We start from the raw sequence: 20,659 nt of genomic DNA, 5'->3' as shown, positions 1-20,659 counted from the left end.
TCTCGCTCGATTCGATTGGATTCACGTCATCCGGGCGTCCTGAGGCGCTTTACAGCCAGTGAGGTGCCTTTTATGGAAGTGTCGCGGTGTGTGGGGGGGGAAACGCGGCAGCCAATTTGCGCACAGCAAGCTCCCACGCAAAATAAATACCGGTTTCTCTTGCAGCGGCTGTTGTAGGGAGCTGCTCTCAGGAGGGCGTGATGGGCAATCCGTCGGGTCTGCTTCAGGAGCGGTGGCAGCTCATTGTCCACCTGCAGGGGGGGGGGGGGGGGGGGAGAGAAAGCACGTCGTTACTGACTGATCCAACCGAGAGTGAGCCGGCCGATCGACCGGTGCAGGCATCGTAAACCCCCTCCCCCCCCACCCCCCGGGGAAGGGAAACCCGGCCTGTATCCCAGCTACCCAACTCAGTGACGCTAATGTAGTAAAACGCACCAAGGCGCTTCACAGAGGAGCGTAATTCAGACAAAATTCAACACCGAGACACTGTGCACAGTTCTGGTCTCCTTGTCTGAGGAAGGATATACAGGAAACTCTTTTTTATCCGGCGTGGTGCCGGTTTATCAAAAAGTCCGGATTACAGGGAGGTATAGTTAAAAGGTACGAGAGCCCCGTACACAGCAACAAATCCAGGCTTCCCTGTTGCTTAGCAACAGCTGCAGGAACTCCGGCCACAGACCAAGCGTCCCTGTTGCTTAGCAACAGGTGTAGGAGCCCCGGTTACCCAGCCACAGAGCCAGGAACGGCCACCAATATGAAGTAAAACTTACCTGAACCTACTCCTGAATTTTTGCCGGTTAACAGAGATTTCCGGTTATTTAGGTGCCAGTAAATTGAAAGTTTCCTGTACTTGCCTTGGAGGCGGTGCAGCGAAGGTTCACTAGATTGATTCCTGGGATGAGAGGGTTGTCCTATGAGGAGAGATTGTGTAGAATGGGCCGATACTCTCTGGAGTTTAGAAGAATGAGAGGTGATCTCATTGAAACATACAAGATTCTGAGGGGGATTGACAGGGTAGATGCTGAGAGGCTGTTTCCCCCCTGGCTGGAGAGTCTAGAACCAGGGGTCACAGTCTCAGGATAAGGGGTCGGCCATTTTGGACTGAGATGAGGAGGAATTTCTTCACTCAGAGGGCGGTGAATCTTTGGAATTCTCTGCCCCAGAGGGCTGTGGAGGCTCAGTCGTTGAGTATATTCAAGGCTGAGAGTTTTGGACTCTCGGGGAATCATGAGTTAGTGCGGGAAGTGGAGTTGAGGTCGATGATCAGTCGTGATCTTATTGAATGGCGGAGCAGGCTCGAGGGGCCGAGTGGCCGACTCCTGCTCCTAATTCTTATGTTCTTATGAGGAGATATTAGGACAGGTGATTGGTCAAAGAGGTCGGTTTTAAGGAGCGTCTTAAAGGAGAGAGAGGCGGAGAGGTTTAGGGAGGGAATTCCAGAGCTCGGGGCCCCAGGCGGCTGAAGGCACGGCCGCCAATGGTGGAGCGATGGAAATCGGGGGATGCGCAAGAGGCCGGAATCGGAGGAGCGCGGAGATCTCGGGGGGGGGGGGGTCTGTACACCAACGTCCGCTGTTTCAGGTGTTGCGGGATGGTGCGGATCACGCTGTGCTCTGGCCGGATAATATCGTGCTTCCACGCCCCGATCTTCCCCGCCCTGCAGCTGGGACGATCCCCTGGCGAGAGAGCGCGCGCGCACGCCGGGCTTTACCTGCTTCTCCCCGGCCCCCGATTCCTCCTCGCGGACGTGCTGCTGCTGTTGGCGCTTCTGAATTTCGAGCCGAAGGTCCCGCTTCTTGCCGTAGAAACGCTGCAGGCCTGGGGAGGAAAGACAGACTTGCATTTCTATAGCGCCTTTCACCACCTCCGGACGTCCCAAAGGGCCTCGCAGCCAATGAAGTACTTTTTTTGAAGTGTGGCCACTGTTGTAATGTGGGAAACGTGGCAGCTCAATTTGCGCACAGCAAGCTCCCACAAACAGCAATGCGATAATGACCAGATCGTCTGTTTTAGTGATGTTGGTTGAGGGATAAATATTGGCCCCAGGGAGAACTCCCCCTGCTCTTCTTCCAATAGTGGCCGTGGGATCTTTTACATCCACCCGAGAGGGCAGACGGGGCCTTGGTTTAACGTCTCATCTGAAAGACGGGACCTCCGACAGTGCGGCCCTCCCTCAGTACCGCCCCTCCAACAGTGCGGCGCTCCCTCAGTACCGCCCCTCTGACAGTGCGGCGCTCCCTCAGTACCGCCCCTCCGACAGTGCGGCACTCCCTCAGTACCGCCCCTCCGACAGTGCGGCGCTCCCTCAGTACCGCCTCTCTGACAGTGCGGCGCTCCCTCAGTACCGCCCCTCCGACAACGCGGCGCTCCCTCAGTACCGCCCCTCCGACAGTACGGCGCTCCCTCAGTACTGCCCCTCCGACAGTGCTGCACTCCCTCAGTACTGCCCCGCCGACAGCGCGGCGCTCCCTCAGTACTGCCCCTCCGACAGTGCGGCGCTCCCTCAGTACTGGCACTGGGAGTGCGGGCCTGGATTTCTGTGCCCTGAGTCTCTGGGCTGGAGCGGGGAAACACAACCGGAGAAACTGGTGTCGCCGTTGAATGTAGATCTTGTGTCGCAGACAGCGTGCCAACACTCCGCTTACCTGCCAGGTGTTTTTTCCCCGTCCTGTGAACGGCCAACATGTCCACTGTGTCGAAGACCGGCCGATAGAAGCACACGGAGCAGGCGTACCTGGAAAACAGGAGGGGGGAAATGCAGCCCGGGTTACTGCTCGAACGGAGAATGCTGCTGCTGCCACTCTCTGTGGCCCACACACACAGCCTGTGTAGGAGAATCTCACAGCACAGTAGGAGACCATTCGGCCCATCGTGCCTGTACCTGCTCGCGGAGTGAGCTATCCACAACCTCACCTCTCCAGCCCCCGTGCCACACCCTCCTTTTTACATTGACTATATGACAGAGAAACAGGCCATTCGGCCCAACCAGTCCATGCCGGTGTTTATGCTCCACTCGAGCCTCCTCCCGTCTTTCCTCGTCTAACTATCAGCATCACCCTCTATTCCCTTCTCCCTCATATTTCTAATACGGAAAACCGTTTAAAAATGCCCTCAGGGCAATGCATTCCGGGCGCGACTATTCGACCGCAGGGGGCATCGCAGCCAGCTCCACCCACGCCCTTGCTGAGCGCGAATCGGAGCAGGAACCCCGGCTTGGTTTCCTTTTTGCTCTCACCCGAACCCTGTGAGGTGAGGTGAGGGGGAGGAAAGAGACTGAGGCCAATTGCACTGCCCAAACACCACCCCCACCAACACAGCTGCGATCAGCCAACTCCGCGCACTGCCAGGGATTGAAGCAATCTATGGGGGAGGGCGTGGCAGCAAAAAGGCCGCCAGACCGGCTAGCTCGGCCGGATCGTTGACTGGCACTCGACTGGCTGAGTTCACGTTCGAGCGAGCGGGGGTGGGGTGGGGGTAGGGGGCGACCGATGCCTTTGGAACCCCAAAAGACGCCCCTTCAGTTTGAGCTAGCGAGCTGGGAACTAAAAAAAAAACCGCAGCCCTCCGTAATAAATTAGCAAAAGTCATTGAGCGCAACCGCGAGGTGATACCCGGACTCCAAGGGTTAAGTTACGAGGAGAGATTACACAAACTAGGGTTGTATTCCCTGGAATTTAGACGGTTAAGGGGTGATCTGATCGAAGTTTTCAGGATATTAAGGGGAACAGACAGAGAGAAACTATTTCCGCTGGTTGGGGAGTCTAGGACTAGGGGGCAGAGTCTAAAAATTAGAGCCAGACCTTTCAGGAGTGAAGTTAGGAAACACTTCTACACACAAAGGGTGGTAGAAGTTTGGAACTCTCTTCCGCAAACGGCAATTGGTGCTGTTAATTTTAAATCTGAGATTGATACAGGAAACTTTCGATTAACCGACCTCTAAATAACCGGAAATCTCGGTTAACCGGCAAAATTCAGGAGTAGGTTCAGGTAACTTTTATTACTTGCCTTCCTCCATTTGTTGCTGTGCAAGGGTGTGGCTGCAGCTGTTGCTAAGCTACAGAGACGCTTGCAACTTGTGGCCATTGTTCTGAAGCACAGGGTTTGTTGCTTTATACGGAGCTCTCAGCTCTCCGTATCTTTTACTATAGCTTTCGGTTACCCGGAATTTTTGATGAACCGGCACCACGTCGGTCCCGTCTGTGCCGGATAAATAAAAAGTTTCCTGTAGTGAGTTAACCAAAGGTATTAAGGGATATGGGGCCAAAGGCGGGTAGATGGAGTTAGATCGCAGATCAGCCATGATCTCATTGAATGGCGGAACAGGCTCGAGAGGCTGAATGGCCTCCTCATGTTCCTGGGAGAGCTGAAGATATGACTCACCTTCCATTCTTCATCAATACAGCTTCGTCCTCGGGGATGTAGCTCGCCAGCAAGTCTGCCACTCGCCGTTTCTGTGAGGAGACGGTAAACGGGTTACGATCAGTCAAAAGCCACGTTCAACGCGGATACAACGAAGTTACAACTTGCAGCGCATTTAACGTCCCAGGTGCGCAAATCAGACAAAATTCAACCCCGAGCCACATAAGGATAAATTAGGGCAGGTGACCAAAAGCTTGGTCAAAGAGGTCGGTTTTAAGGAGCGTCTTAAAGGAGGAGAGGCGGAGAGGTTTAGGGAGGGAATTCCAGAGCTCGGGGGCACCGGGCGGCTGAAGGCACGGCCGCCAATGGTGGAGCGATGGAAATCGGGGGATGCGCGAGAGGCCAGAATTGGAGGAGCGCCGAGATCTCGGAGGGTTTGTGGGGCTGGAGGAGGTTACAGAGGTAGGGAGAGGGCAAGGACAATGGAGGGATTTGAAAACAAGGATGAGAATTGTAACATCGAGGCGTTGCCGGACCGGGAGCCAATGTAGGTCAGCGAGCACAGGGGGGCGATAGGTGAGCAGGACGCGGTGCGCGTTAGGATACAGGGCGGTTTTGGATGAGCTCAAGTTTACGGAGGGCGGAAGTTGGGAGGCTGGTCGAGAGTACGTTGGAACAGTCAAGTCTAGAGGGAACAAAGGCACCGTGGCAGCGCCCTCCCCGTGTAACCTGGGCACCGTCCTCCTCACAGATGAGCTGAGGCAGCAGCGGAGACAGGCGATGTTACAGAGGTGGAAGTAGGCGGTCTTGGTTACGGAGCGGATATGAGGGTCGGAAGCTCATCTCGGGGTCAAATAAGGTGCCATCTTCGAACGACCCTTGCCGCGCAACCGTCGGTCCCCAGGATACGTGGGGAGGGCGCTGCCACGGTGCCCAGGTTAGGCGGAGAGGACGCTACCACGGTTAGGCGGAGAGGGCGCTGCCACGGTGCCCAAGTAACGCGAGGAGGGCGCTGCCACGGTGCCCAGGTTACGCGAGCAGGGCGCTGCCACGGTGCCCAGGTTACGCGAGCAGGGCGCCGCCACGGTGCCCGGATTGCGCGAGCAGGGCGCCGCCACGGTGCCCGGGTTACGCGAGCAGGGCGCCGCCACGGTGCCCGGGTTACGCGAGCAGGGTGCCGCCACGGTGCCCGGGTTACGCGAGCAGGGCGCTGCCACGGTGCCCAGGTTACGCGAGCAGGGCGCTGCCACGGTGCCCAGGTTACGCGAGCAGGGCGCTGCCACGGTGCCCAGGTTATGCGAGCAGGGCGCTGCCACGGTGCCCAGGTTACGCGAGCAGGGCGCTCCCAGGTTGGGTGGGGGGTAGAGAATTTCCTGCCAGTGCCACCCTGCTCTGACACCAACCCTCAGCGCGTTGAGCTGGCTCAGGTCATCCCCTTCCCGTTTGAACGACATGGAGCAGAAGCAAGAGCAGGAGGAGGCTGGAAATGTCCGCTCGGCCGCTCCTGCCTCCCAACACCACCCCCGCCGCGGATTGTGGGACTTGTAGTGCGCAAGATGGCGATTGTAACGGGAGAGGACGGCTGGCGGACTACAACTCCCATAGTGCATGGCGTCGAGTCCAGGCTGCGGCGGCAGCGGGAGATTGGCGCATCGGCTTCTGGGATTTGTAGTCGACGCTGCGACGCTCCTCCAGGCAAGCGGGCGCAGCGAGCTGAGAAGAAAAACTACAACTTCCATAGAGCGAGGGCGCCAGAGACTGTTTATAAAATATTTCCACCAGAAACGCCGATTCTAGCCAGGTATGAAAGCAGCGCGGTCGGCGAGTTTTCAAATTAAAAAAATATATATCTTCGTACCAATTGCCGCTTTTCAACATGGCGGTCCAAACCGTTAGCTTCAAGGGCCGCGATGGCCTCTGGGATTTGTAGTCCGCTGGGCGGCCGGTTAGACAGGAAGCGGATGGGGTTGGATGAGGGTGAAAAACTACAACTCCCAGGTGGCCTCGCCCGCTCCCCGTTTAGCCGGCTCGCTGATGGTGGCTGCTGCTGCTTGTTGTTGATGGCGACGAGCGGCTCCTCGCCTTCCGAGTGCGGGGCGCTGCGGGGCTCGGGCGGCCGGACCCGGGCCCTGACCCGCTCCTACGGCAGCACGGCCCGTTGTCCCGGCTCGTCGGCCTGCCAGCGGCACCTGGAGCACCGGCCGCGGCCCGGAGACACCCTGCAGGGGCTGGCGCTGCGATACGGCGTGAGCGTGAGTGCGGGGCCGGGGGGGAGAGGGGGACCGGCACCGGGCTCAGTGCACCGGGCTTAATGCACCGGCACTGGGCTCAGTGCACTGACACCGGGCTTAATGCACCGGCACCGGGCTCAGTGCACCGACACCGGGCTCAGTGCACCGGGCTTAATGCACCGGCATCGGGCTTAATGCACTGGGCTCAGTGCACCGGCATCGGGCTTAGTGCACTGGGCTTAGTGCACCGGCATCGGGCTTAGTGCACTGGGCTTAGTGCACCGGCATCGGGCTTAGTTCACTGGGCTTAGTGCACCGGCATCGGGCTTAATGCACTGGGCTTAGTGCACCGGCATCGGGCTTAGTGCACTGGGCTTAGTGCACCGGCATCGGGCTTAGTGCACTGGGCTTAGTGCACCGGCATCGGGCTTAGTTCACTGGGCTTAGTGCACCGGCATCGGGCTTAGTGCACTGGGCTTAGTGCACCGGCATCGGGCTTAGTGCACTGGGCTTAGTGCACCGGCATCGGGCTTAGTGCACTGGGCTTAGTGCACCGGCATCGGGCTTAGTGCACTGGGCTTAGTGCACCGGCATCGGGCTTAGTGCACTGGGCTTAGTGCACCGGCATCGGGCTTAGTGCACTGGGCTTAGTGCACCGGCATCGGGCTTAGTTCACTGGGCTTAGTGCACCGGCATCGGGCTTAATGCACTGGGCTTAGTGCACCGGCATTGGGCTTAGTGCACCGGCATCGGGCTTAGTGCACTGGGCTTAGTGCACCGGCATCGGGCTTAGTGCACTGGGCTTAGTGCACCGGCATCGGGCTTAGTTCACTGGGCTTAGTGCACCGGCATCGGGCTTAGTGCACTGGGCTTAGTGCACCGGCATCGGGCTTAGTTCACTGGGCTTAGTGCACCGGCATCGGGCTTAGTGCACTGGGCTTAGTGCACCGGCATCGGGCTTAGTTCACTGGGCTTAGTGCACCGGCATCGGGCTTAGTGCACTGGGCTTAGTGCACCGGCATCGGGCTTAGTGCACTGGGCTTAGTGCACCGGCATCGGGCTTAGTTCACTGGGCTTAGTGCACCGGCACAGGGCTCAGTGCACCGGCACCGGGCGTAGTGCACCGGGCTCAGTGCACCGGCACCGGGCGTAGTGCACCGGGCTCAGTGCACCGGCACCGGGCGTAGTGCACCGGGCTCAGTGCACCGGCACCGGGCGTAGTGCACCGGGCTGAGTGCACCGGCACCGGGCTCAGTGCACCGGGCTTAGTGCACCGACACCGGGCTTAGTGCACCGGCACAGGGCTTAGTGCACTGGGCTTAGTGCACCGGCATCGGGCTTAGTGCACCGACACCGGGCTTAGTGCACTGGGCTTAGTGCACTGGGCTTAGTGCACCGGCATTGGGCTTAGTGCACCGACACCGGGCTCAGTGCACTGGGCTTAGTGCACCGGCATCGGGCTTAGTGCACCGACACCGGGCTTAGTGCACTGGGCTTAGTGCACCGGCATCGGGCTTAGTGCACCGACACCGGGCTTGGTGCACCGGCACAGGGCTTAGTGCACTGGGCTTAGTGCACCGACACCGGGTTTAGTGTACCGGCATCGGGCTTAGTGCACCGGCACAGGGCTCAGTGCACCGGGCTTGGTGCACTGGCACTGGGCTTAGTGCACTGGGCTTAGAGCACCGGCATCGGGCTTAGTGCACCGACACCGGGCTTAGTGCACCGGACTTAGTACACCGGCATCGGGCTTAGTGCACCGGACTTAGTGCACCGGCATCGGGCTTAGTGCACCGGGCTTAGTGCACCGGCATTGGGCTTAGTGCACCGACACCGGGCTCAGTGCACTGGGCTTAGTGCACCGGCATCGGGCTTAGTGCACCGACACCGGGCTCAGTGCACTGGGCTTAGTGCACCGGCATCGGGCTTAGTGCACCGACACCGGGCTTGGTGCACCGGCACAGGGCTTAGTGCACTGGGCTTAGTGCACCGACACCGGGTTTAGTGTACCGGCATCGGGCTTAGTGCACCGGCACAGGGCTCAGTGCACCGGGCTTGGTGCACTGGCACTGGGCTTAGTGCACTGGGCTTAGAGCACCGGCATCGGGCTTAGTGCACCGACACCGGGCTTAGTGCACCGGACTTAGTACACCGGCATCGGGCTTAGTGCACCGGACTTAGTGCACCGGCATCGGGCTTAGTGCACCGGGCTTAGTGCACCGGCATCGGGCTTAGTGCACCGACACCGGGCTCAGTGCACCGGCACAGGGCTCAGTGCACTGGGCTCAGTGCACCGGCACAGGGCTTAGTGCACCGGGCTTAGTGCACCGACACCGGGCTCAGTGCACTGGGCTTAGTGCACTGGCACAGGGCTTAGTGCACCGGCATCGGACTTAGTGCACCGGACTTAGTGCACCGACACCGGGCTCAGTGCACTGGGCTTAGTGCACCGACACAGGGCTTAGTGCACCGGCATCGGACTTAGTGCACAGGGCTCAGTGCACCGACACCGGGCTCAGTGCACCGGGCTTAGTGCACCGACACCGGGCTTAGTGCACCGGCACAGGGCTCAGTGCACCGGGCTTAGTGCACCGGGCTCAGTGCACCGGCACAGGGCTCAGTGCACCGGGCTCAGTGCACCGGGCTCAGTGCACCGGCACAGGGCTCAGTGCACCGGGCTTAGTGCACCGGCACCGGGCTCAGTGCACCGGGCTCAGTGCACCGGGCTCAGTGCACCGGCACAGGGCTCAGTGCACCGGGCTTAGTGCACCGGGCTTAGTGCACCGGCACAGGGCTCAGTGCACCGGGCTCAGTGCACCGGGCTCAGTGCACCGGCACAGGGCTCAGTGCACCGGGCTTAGTGCACCGGGCTTAGTGCACCGGCACAGGGCTCAGTGCACCGGGCTCAGTGCACAGGGCTCAGTGCACCGGGCTCAGTGCACCGGGCTTAGTGCACCGGGCTTAGTGCACCGGGCTTAGTGCACCGGCACAGGGCTCAGTGCACTGGGCTTAGTGCACTGGCACAGGGCTTAGTGCACCGGCATCGGACTTAGTGCACCGGACTTAGTGCACCGACACCGGGCTCAGTGCACTGGGCTTAGTGCACCGACACAGGGCTCAGTGCACCGGGCTCAGTGCACCGGGCTTAGTGCACCGGCACAGGGCTCAGTGCACCGGGCTTAGTGCACCGACACAGGGCTCAGTGCACCGGGCTCAGTGCACCGGGCTTAGTGCACCGGCACAGGGCTCAGTGCACCGGGCTCAGTGCACCGGCACAGGGCTCAGTGCACCGGGCTCAGTGCACCGGCACCGGGCTTAGTGCACCGGGCTTAGTGCACCGGCACAGGGCTCAGTGCACCGGGCTCAGTGCACCGGGCTTAGTGCACCGGCACAGGGCTCAGTGCACCGGGCTTAGTGCACCGACACCGGGCTCAGGGCACAGGGCTTAGTGCACAGGGCTTAGTGCACCGGCACAGGGCTTAGTGCACCGGCACCGGACTTAGTGCACCGGCACCGGGCTTAGTGCACTGGGCTTAGTGCACCGACACCGGGCTCAGTGCACCGGCACAGGGCTTAGTGCACCGGGCTTAGTGCACCGACACCGGGCTCAGTGCACTGGGCTTAGTGCACCGACACAGGGCTTAGTGCACCGACATCGGACTTAGTGCACCGGCACCGGGCTTGGTGCACTGGGCTTAGTGCACCGGCATCGGGCTTAGTGCACCGACACCGGGTTTAGTGTACCGGCATCGGGCTTAGTGCACCGGCACAGGGCTCAGTGCACCGGGCTTGGTGCACTGGCACTGGGCTTAGTGCACTGGGCTTAGAGCACCGGCATCGGGCTTAGTGCACCGACACCGGGCTTAGTGCACCGGACTTAGTACACCGGCATCGGGCTTAGTGCACCGACACCGGGTTTAGTGTACCGGCATCGGGCTTAGTGCACCGGGCTTAGTGCACCGACACCGGGCTCAGTGCACCGGCACAGGGCTCAGTGCACTGGGCTCAGTGCACCGGCACAGGGCTTAGTGCACCGGGCTTAGTGCACTGGGCTTAGTGCACTGGCACAGGGCTTAGTGCACCGGCATCGGACTTAGTGCACCGGACTTAGTGCACCGACACCGGGCTCAGTGCACTGGGCTTAGTGCACCGACACAGGGCTTAGTGCACCGGCATCGGACTTAGTGCACAGGGCTTAGTGCACCGACACCGGGCTCAGTGCACCGGGCTCAGTGCACCGGGCTTAGTGCACCGACACCGGGCTTAGTGCACCGGCACAGGGCTCAGTGCACCGGGCTCAGTGCACCGGGCTCAGTGCACCGGGCTCAGTGCACCGGCACAGGGCTCAGTGCACCGGGCTTAGTGCACCGGCACAGGGCTCAGTGCACCGGGCTCAGTGCACCGGCACAGGGCTCAGTGCACCGGGCTTAGTGCACCGGGCTTAGTGCACCGGCACAGGGCTCAGTGCACCGGGCTCAGTGCACCGGGCTCAGTGCACCGGCACAGGGCTCAGTGCACCGGGCTTAGTGCACCGGGCTCAGTGCACCGGCACAGGGCTCAGTGCACCGGGCTCAGTGCACAGGGCTCAGTGCACCGGGCTTAGTGCACCGGGCTTAGTGCACCGGCACAGGGCTCAGTGCACCGGGCTCAGTGCACCGGCACAGGGCTCAGTGCACCGGGCTTAGTGCACCGGCACAGGGCTTAGTGCACCGGGCTTAGTGCACCGGCACAGGGCTCAGTGCACCGGGCTCAGTGCACCGGGCTTAGTGCACCGGCACAGGGCTCAGTGCACCGGGCTTAGTGCACCGACACCGGGCTCAGGGCACAGGGCTTAGTGCACCGGGCTTAGTGCACCGGCACAGGGCTTAGTGCACCGGCACCGGACTTAGTGCACCGGCACCGGACTTAGTGCACCGGGCTTAGTGCACTGGGCTTAGTGCACCGACACCGGGCTCAGTGCACCGGGCTCAGTGCACCGGCACAGGGCTTAGTGCACCGGGCTTAGTGCACCGACACCGGGCTCAGTGCACTGGGCTTAGTGCACCGACACAGGGCTTAGTGCACCGGCATCGGACTTAGTGCACAGGGCTTAGTGCACCGGCATCGGACTTAGTGCACAGGGCTTAGTGCACCGACACCGGGCTTAGTGCACGGGGCTTAGTGCACCGGCACGGGGCTTAGTGCACTGGTTATTGCAGTGTCACATGTACCTGCACTGGATTTAATGCACTGGCACTGGGTGTTTGGACTGGATGTAATGCAGTAACACTGGTACTGGGGTATATGCACTAGATTTAATGCAGTGCCATTGGTACAGGGGTTTCTGTACTGGTTTTAATCGTGACACTAGCGCAGGGGTATCTGCAGTGTTCTCAATACAGTGGCACTGGTACAGGGGTGAGCACACTGGATTCAATAATGGGGCACCGGTACATAGGTGTGCGAGTGCGCTGGCACTGAGCCACGGGCTAACACTTCAAAACAGTTGAACTCTAACTGACCTCACCCAGTGCTTACTTAACAGCAGTCCTACAGTGTGGCGTTGAAGGGAGACTGGTTTGCTTTTCTGGTGGGATAATGTATTTTGTTATACACGGCATAACACTCCTGCTCTTAGAGAACAGCATTAACACCTTTACCATAAGGGGGAGGGCAGCGATGCTTCAGTCGTACCGAGCTCTGGTCAGACCCCGCCTGGAGTAACTGGGTTCAGTTCTGGGCCCCGCCCCTCAGGAAGGATATCTTGTCCTCGGAGGGGGTGCAGCGCAGATTCACCAGAATGATACCCGGGGGGCTAAAAGGGTTAAACTCCCGAGGACAGGTTGCACAGACTGGGCTTGCATTCCCTCGAGTTTAGGAGATTGAGTGATCTAATCGAGGTGTCTAAAATGTTAAATGGATTGAATTGGATAGGTAGAGAGAAACTATGTCCTCTGGTGAGGGGAGTCCAGAACAAAGGGGGCATCACCTTAAAATTAGGCCATTCAGGAGGAGAAATCAGGAAGCACTTCTTCACACGAAGACGAGTGGAAATTTGGAACTCTCTTTTTCCCCCCCCCCCCCCCCCCCAAAAAAGGCTGTGGATGCTGGAGGTCAATTGGAGCGTTCAGGACTGAGATCCAGAGTTTTTTTGGGGGTATTAAGGGATAAGGAGCAAGGGCGGGTAAATGGGAGTTGAGATACTGGTCGACCATGATCTGAATGAATGGCAGAACAGGCTTGAGGGGCTGAATGGCCTCCTCCTGAGTCAGCCGTGGCTCAGTGGGCTGCTCTCTCTCGCTTCTGATTAAGACGGTCGTGGGTTCAAGTTCCACTCCAGAGACTTGAGCACAAAATCCAGGCCGACACTCCTGGTGCAGTACTGAGGGAGCGCCGCACTGTCGGAGGGGCGGTACTGAGGGAGCGCCGCACTGTCGGAGGGGCGGTACTGAGGGAGCGCCGCACTGTCGGAGGGGCGGTACTGAGGGAGCGCCGCACTGTCGGAGGGGCGGTACTGAGGGAGCGCCGCACTGTCGGAGGGGCGGTACTGAGGGAGCGCCGCACTGTCGGAGGGGCGGTACTGCGGGAGCGCCGCACTGTCGGAGGGGCGGTACTGCGGGAGCGCCGCACTGTCGGAGGGGCGGTACTGCCGGAGGGGCGGTGCTGAGGGAGCGCTGCACTGTCGGAGGGGCAGTACTGAGGGAGCGCCGCACTGTTGGAGGGGCGGTACTGAGGGAGCGCCGCGGTGCTGAGGGAGCGCCGCACTGTCGGAGGTGCAGTGCTGAGGGAGCGCCGCACTGTCGGAGGGACGGTACTGAGGGAGCGCCTCACTGTCGGAGGGGCGGTACTGAGGGAGCGCCGCACTGTCGGAGGGGCAGTACTGAGGGAGCGCCGCACTGTCGGAGGGGCGGTACTGAGGGAGCGCCGCACTGTCGGAGGGGCAGTACTGAGGGAGCGCCGCACTGTCGGAGGGGCGGTGCTGAGGTAGCGCCGCACTGTCGGAGGGGCAGTGCTGAGGGGGCGCCGCACTGTCGGAGGGGCAGTACTGAGGGAGCGCCGCACTGTCGGAGGGGCGGTGCTGAGGTAGCGCCGCACTGTCGGAGGGGCAGTGCTGAGGGGGCGCCGCACTGTCGGAGGGGCAGTACTGAGGGAGCGCCGCACTGTCGGAGGGGCGGTACTGAGGGGGCGCCGCACTGTCGGAGGGGCGGTACTGAGGGAGCGCCGCACTGTCGGAGGGGCGGTACTGAGGGAGCGCCGCACTGTCGGAGGGGCGGTACTGAGGGAGCGCCGCACTGTCGGAGGGGCACCCGGGAGGGGCCGCTTGGCTCACGCCGCACAACCTTTTTCTTTCTGCAGACGGAGCAGATAAAACGGGCAAACCGGCTCTACACCAACGATTCCATCTTCCTGAAAGAGTCCATTCGGATACCCGCAGCCACCGCCGCAAAGCAGGAGGCCCTCCCCAACGGGAGGAGGCCCGAGGTCGGGCCGGAGAAGAGTCCGGGAGAGGCGGCGGGCAGCGACCCCGAGGCCGGAGACGGGCTGACCCCGGAGCTGTCGGCCATGGACTTCCTGAAGAGGCTGGACTCCAGGATTACCCAGTCCAAAGCGGCCGCCATTAAGAAACTCAAAGAGGGCGGTGCTGGGTAAGTGACGCCAGGTGAACACGCCAAGAGCGGGGAACAGCCGATTTAGTGGCCTCGCCTGACTAGCCCTGAATGGGGTGTAGTTCCCACCCTTCCCACCCCTTTCGTTTGACTGTAAGGGCCCGACATGAAGAGTCTGAGAACACGCCATCCAACTCTTAAGTAGGCATGGGCCCACTGCACAGAACCGCCCCTAGGAGTGTTTGATGGGGACAGTGTAAGAACATAAGAAATAGGAGCAGGAGTAGGCCAATCGGCACCTCGAGCCTGCTCCGCCATTCAATAAGATCATGGCTGATCTGATCCTAACCGCCAATCCACTATCACAGAACCATCTCCTGAATCTAACAGAATTAGACACACGAAATAGGAGCAGGATCAGGCTACACGGCCCCTGGGCCCGCTCCGCTACCCACAGGGCCATGTCCGATCCGAACCTAGACTCATGTCCAAATTCCTGCCCGCTCCCCGTAACCCTTAATTCCCTTTACTTCTAGGAAACTGTCTATTTCTGTTTTAAATTTATGTAATGATGTAGCTTCTACAGCTTTTTGGGGCAGCATATTCCATGGACCTACCACCCTCTGAGCGAAGTAGTTCCTCCTCATCTCAGTTTTGAAAGAGCAGCCCCTTATTCTAAGACTATGCCCCCTAGTTCTAGTTTCACCCATCATCGGGAACATCTTCCCCTCATCCACCCGATCCGACCCCTTCACAATCTTATATGTTTCAATAAGATCGCCTCTCATTCTTCTGAACTTCAATGAGTAGAGTCCCAATCTCCTCAACCTCTCCTCATATGTCCATCCCCTCATCCCCGGGATTAACCGAGTGAACCTTCTTTGTACTGACTCGAGAGCAAGTATGTCCTTTCTTAAGTATGGACACCAAAACTGTATGCAGTATTCCAGGTGAGGTCTCACCAATACCTTGTACAACTGCAGCAATACCTCCCTATTTTTATATTCTATCCCCCTAGCATTGAAAGCCAACATTCCATTGGCCTTCTTAATCACTTGCTGCACCTGCATACTAACCTTTTGAGTTTCGTGCACCAGGACCCCCAGATCCCTTTGTACTTCAGTACTTTCCAGTTTCTTGCCATTAAGATAATAACTTGCTCTACGATTTTTCCTGCCAAAGTGCATAACCTCACACTTTCCAGTATTGTATTCCATCTGCCAAATCTCTGCCCACTTACTTAGCCTGTCTATGTCCCCTTGCAGGTTTTTTATGTCCTCCTCACTCACTACTTTCCCTCCCATCTTAGTATCATCTGCAAACTTTGATATGTTACACTCGGTCCCCTCCTCCAAATCGTTAATATAGATTGTAAAGAGCTGGGGACCCAGCACTGACCCCTGTGGAACACCACTAGTTACTGATTGCCAGTCCGAGAATGAACCATTTATCCCAACTCTCTGCCTTCTGTTAGATAGCCAATCCTCTATCCATGCCAGAATATTACCCCCAATCCTGTGATTTTTTATCTTAAGCAATAATCTTTTGTGTGGCACCTTGTCAAATGCCTTTTGGAAGTCTAAATACACTACGTCCACTGGTTCCCCTTTATCCACCCTATATGTTACTTCCTCAAAGAACTCCAGCAAATTTGTCAAACATGACTTCCCCTTCATAAAACCATGCTGACTTTGACCTATTAAATTATGATTATCCAAATGTCCTGTTACTGTCTCCTTAATAATGGACTCCAATATTTTACCTACCACAGATGTTAGGCTAACCGGTCTATAGTTTCCAGCCTTCTGTCTACTGCCCTTTTTAAATAAGGGCGTTACATTAGCAGTTTTCCAGTCTGCCGGGACTGTAGAGGGAGCTTTACTCTGTATCTAGCCCGTGCTGTACCTGCCCTGGGAGTGTTTGATGGGTACAGTGTAGAGGGAGCTTTACTCTGTATCTAACCCGTGCTGTACCTGCCCTGGGAGTGTTTGATGGGACAGTGTGGAGGGAGCTTTACTCTGTATCTAACCCCTGCTGTACCTGCCCAGGAAGTGTTTGATGGGACAGTGTAGAGGGAGCTTTACTCTGTATCTAACCCGTGCTGTACCTGCCCTGGGAGTGTTTGACGGGACAGTGTAGAGGGAGCTTTACTCTGTATCTACCCTGCAGTTACACTGACCACCTGAAGTGGGAAAATGCTCCATTCCCCAGTGCTAGCTGCCCTCAACATGATTGCAAACATGTTCTCCTGCGACCTCTCATTAATTGAACGAAGTTCATAAGCTGCTCTTTGACTTGGTTGATAAAGGCATCAGGACTGGGTAGGAGCCAAGTTCGATCCCTAGTCTGTATCTAACCTTGCGGGATCCATCAACAGCAACAACCTGCATTTATACAGCGCCTCTAACCTAGTAAAACGCCCCAAGGCGCTTCACAGGAGTGTTATCTAATAGATTTGACTCTGAGCCACTTAAGGACAGGTGACCAAAAGCTTGGTCAAAGAGGTCGGTTTTAAGGAGCGTCTTAAAGGAGGAGAGATTTGGCAGGAGGGGATGAATGGCCTTCTCTTCCTATGTCGCAGCTACCTGATTGGATTCCTGTGGGTTCCTTTTCCCCCTCCACCCTTCGAAAGGTGTGGATATATTAGAATCGCAGAGACGTTTGACAGTAGGACTGAACTCGGGAGTGACGCCTCCCCACGTGTGTGTGTGTGTGTCGCACAAGAATGGCCACTTGGTCCCGTTGCCAGGAGGTGCAATTCGTGTCACCCATTCCCAGCGTCGTCGTGAAAGGAACCCCGGGCAGTTCAGGAGACGCTCATCGATCCGATCCTTTTTATGCGGCCTCCTCCCCCCCTGGGATTATTCCCATTCCGTGGAGGAATCTCCCATAGCCGGTACAGAGGAGCCCAGGTAACGCGAGTGGGCGCGGAACATTTCTACCAGAGCGATGGCAAATCGCAGTCAGCCGTCGATTCCCGGCACCCCAAGAGAGGACCGGTGATCCTGTACTCGGAGGCCACCAGTTCCATTTCAGCCTGAAGTTCCCAATTAAGCCAAATTAAATTTCAGCGGCACGAGGCCTATTAACTGACCTTTCACATCCTCCAGGGACAGAAACACAGGATCGACTTTCAGTGGAAAGTGACGCTTTCCCCTCCCTCTCGTGTGTCTTCACCCCTCCTGGTTTTATTCTATTAAAATGCTTGTTCCGAAGGGAACTGGAGTCGCAATCATTAACCTACATGTCCCTACGATTTAGCCACACTATCAATGTGATTGTGACCTGCAATCTTCCCCAAAGAGGTCATATTTTTAGGGAGGATTGTTCAAATGTTCTGTGTCTCCCTCTGCGCTTATTGAGGTGGGCATACAGGTGCTAGGAAATAGAACGTATTTCTACTTCAGTCACCCAGTGTCCGCGCCAAGTGCTTCCATCTGCACAGTCCCGTCAAACACTCCCAGGGCAGGTACAGCACGGGTTAGATACAGAGTAAAGCTCCCTCTACACTGTCCCATCAAACACTCCCAGGGCAGGTACAGCACGGGTTAGATACAGAGTAAAGCTCCCTCTACACTGTCCCATCAAACACTCCCAGGGCAGGTACAGCACGGGTTAGATACAGAGTAAAGCTCCCTCTACACTGTCCCATCAAACACTCCCAGGGCAGGTACAGCATGGGTTAGATACAGAGTAAAGCTCCCTCTACACTGTCCCATCAAACACTCCCAGGGCAGGTACAGCCCAGGTTAGATACAGAGTAAAGCTCCCTCTACACTGTCCCATCAAACACTCCCAGGGCAGGTACAGCACGGGTTAGCATTCCATTTCTCGGAATATCAGTCCTCACTTTAAGAGACATAAGCCTCTCTCTTTTTAACTAAATTGGTGAAACAAAGCAACATTGACACAGCCCAGCACTTGCCCTGTCCAATTACAGAAACCCATGACTCATGCATTGGTTCTGATTATTTCATCAAGTTCTGCTTTCTCTCCGTGACCGGTCCCTTACATACGCACAGTTATATCAGAGTACTTATTGGCACAACTGTGTCAGCCAGTGAGTTGGAGGCAGGGAGGGGCAGGATGTACAGCAAGGAGCCCATTTAAACAGCGCAGTACAGCAGTCTACAGAATCTATTTAAACAGCGCAGTACAGCAGTCTACAGAATCTATTTAAACAGCGCAGTACAACAGTCTACAGAATCTATTTAAACAGCGCAGTACAACAGTCTACAGAATCTATTTAAATAGCGCAGTACAACAGTCTACAGAATCTATTTAAACAGCGCAGTACAGCAGTCTACAGAATCTATTTAAACAGCGCAGTACAGCAGTCTACAGAATCTATTTAAATAGCGCAGTACAACAGTCTACAGAATCTATTTAAACAGTGCACTTCCACAGTCTACAGAATCTATTTAAAAGGTGCGCTACAGCAAACAGTTGAGAGTCCAATAGTGGGATCCCTCTGTGCAGCCCAGTTATTTATGTAGCAGGATTTTGTATCTCCACCTTTCAGGGTGCAGTTGAAACTTCCAAAATTGTCCGGATACTTGGTCACTTTTTCCTCATGTCGGTTTAAACGTCAGGATTGATTCTTTTTAACTCTCTCCCCGCTTGCTTTATTTAACATATTTATGCTTTTCAATTGTGAAGTAATATTATCCATCCTTGCTGTCTTGTACCGCTTCTCTCCCTGTTGGGCATGATCACGCAATCTCTCTCTCCCGCGCCTCCAATTCTCTCCTGCCTCTCTCGCACCCATTTCTTTCTGTTGCTTTTAAGCGCCCCCGCCTGTGCGGCCCCCCTCGCTCGCCCCCGTCTGTGCGGCCCCCCTCGCTCGCCCCCCCCCCCCCGTCTCTCCGGCCCCCCTCGCTCGCCCCCCCGTCTCTCCGGCCCCCCTCGCTCGCCCCCCCGTCTCTCCGGCCCCCCTCGCTCGCCCCCGTCTCTCTCCGGCCCCCCTCGCTCGTCCCTCCGGCCCCCCTCGCTCGCCCCCGTCTCTCTCCGGCCCCCTCGCTCGCCCCCCCGTCTCTCCGGCCCCCCTCGCTCGCCCCCCCGTCTCTCCGGCCCCCCTCGCTCGCCCCCCCCGTCTCTCTCCGGCCCCCTCGCTCGCCCCCCCGTCTCTCCGGCCCCCTCGCTCGCCCCCGTCTCTCCGGCCCCCCTCGCTCGCCCCCCCGTCTCTCCGGCCCCCCTCGCTCGCCCCCCCCGTCTCTCTCCGGCCCCCTCGCTCGCCCCCGTCTCTCCGGCCCCCCTCGCTCGCCCCCCCCCCCGTCTCTCCGGCCCCCCTCGCTCGCCCCCCCGTCTCTCCGGCCCCCCTCGCTCGCCCCCGTTTCTCTCCGGCCCCCCTCGCTCGCCCCCCGTCTCTCTCCGGCCCCCCTCGCTCGCCCCCGTCTCTCTCCGGCCCCCCTCGCTGCCCCCCGTCTCTCTCCGGCCCCCCTCGCTCGCCCCCGTCTCTCTCCGGCCCCCCTCGCTCGCCCCCGTCTCTCTCCGGCCCCCCTCGCTCACCCCCCCCGTCTCTCCGGCCCCCCTCGCTCGCCCCCGTCTCTCTCCGGCCCCCCTCGCTCACCCCCCCCCCCGTCTCTCCGGCCCCCCTCGCTCGCCCCCGTCTCTCTCCGGCCCCCCTCGCTCACCCCCCCCGTCTCTCCGGCCCCCCTCGCTCGCCCCCGTCTCTCTCCGGCCCCCCTCGCTCGCCCCCGTCTCTCTCCGGCCCCCCTCGCTCGCCCCCGTCTCTCCGGCCCCCTCGCTCGCCCCCGTCTCTCCGGCCCCCCTTGCCCGCCCCCCCGTCTCCTCTCTCCCTGCCTCTCTCTTTTTCCCCGTCGGGGTATATTGGTGCCGAAGACTGCAGTGGAGTTTCTTTATCCGCAGCCACCTTGTCCGACGTGAGGTCCACTTCCGGCAGGGAGTTCCTCGGGGCGGGAGGGAGCGGGGGGGCCTGAGAAGATCGGTACTCGCTGTCGCGACCCCGTCCTCCTCTCTGAGGTCCGTCCCAACGAGTGTGGACGGACGAGGTTCCACTGTAGCTCCGCGGTTGTACCCAAGCCGCGCTCCTCCCTCCGCCCCCTCCGAGTTAAGCCCTCTTTCCTGTACTTGTTCGGCAGGTATGAAGGCACCGAGGGCAGGGCGCCCAGCTTCACCGCAGGCCGCAGCTCGAACTCCGACCCAGCCCTGGCACAGAGGCGGGCACCGAACCAGCGGGTGCTCCTGGGCCCCATGCGACTAACAAAAACAGTCCGGGTCACCACCTTACGGGAGAAGGAAGACGAGATCTTTGACCTCTGACGTTTGGAGAGCGGATCCTCTTGCACAACGTCCCCCTCACCCCCTTGTGCCAAGCTGGGAACATTCTGTCACCCCACACAGTGTCGGGGAGAGGTGAACTGGGCTACGAGCCAGGAACTATACACCTGCTGATTTACTTTGTGGTTTCCCCCCCCCCCACCACACCATGCCAATTATGTTCTTATTAAAAAATGAATGCTT

At 58.6% G+C, this 20,659-nt stretch overlaps 2 protein-coding genes across 4 annotated transcripts in view; one reads left to right on the top strand and one right to left on the bottom strand.

Annotated features, from left to right (window-relative positions):
• Window positions 1-6,310, bottom strand: part of scnm1 (sodium channel modifier 1) — a 14,683-nt gene extending 8,373 nt beyond the window's left edge. Inside the window, exons 1-5 of one of the 2 annotated variants that reach the window (XM_085978669.1) lie at window positions 6,218-6,310; window positions 4,381-4,451; window positions 2,646-2,734; window positions 1,712-1,818; window positions 151-251 (exon numbers count right to left, since the gene is read on the bottom strand). In XM_085978669.1, coding sequence (XP_085834795.1) covers window positions 151-251; window positions 1,712-1,818; window positions 2,646-2,734; window positions 4,381-4,394 — 311 coding nt within the window. In that variant the 5' untranslated portion in view covers window positions 4,395-4,451; window positions 6,218-6,310. Of the gene's footprint in view, window positions 1-150; window positions 252-1,711; window positions 1,819-2,645; window positions 2,735-4,380; window positions 4,452-5,762; window positions 5,905-6,217 lie in introns of those variants that run through there. The other variant, XM_085978668.1, reaches the window with a different exon arrangement.
• On the top strand, window positions 6,270-20,659 carry lysmd1 (LysM, putative peptidoglycan-binding, domain containing 1). Of its 2 annotated transcripts, none has more exons than XM_085978671.1 (3): window positions 6,270-6,605; window positions 13,926-14,215; window positions 20,278-20,659. In XM_085978671.1, exons 1-3 carry the CDS (start codon window positions 6,270-6,272, stop codon window positions 20,456-20,458), a joined length of 807 nt encoding a protein of 268 aa, XP_085834797.1. In that variant the 3' UTR covers window positions 20,459-20,659. The 2 variants fall into 2 exon arrangements, with proteins under 2 accessions (XP_085834797.1, XP_085834796.1); XM_085978670.1 differs by having other exon boundaries at window positions 6,270-6,611.

This window comes from Somniosus microcephalus, unplaced genomic scaffold (assembly GCF_052327205.1).
Source record: "Somniosus microcephalus isolate GS21.2 unplaced genomic scaffold, FLI_Smic_1.0 unresolved_chr7, whole genome shotgun sequence".
NCBI lineage: Eukaryota > Metazoa > Chordata > Chondrichthyes > Squaliformes > Somniosidae > Somniosus > Somniosus microcephalus.
This window is presented reverse-complemented; position numbering and strand designations above follow the sequence as displayed.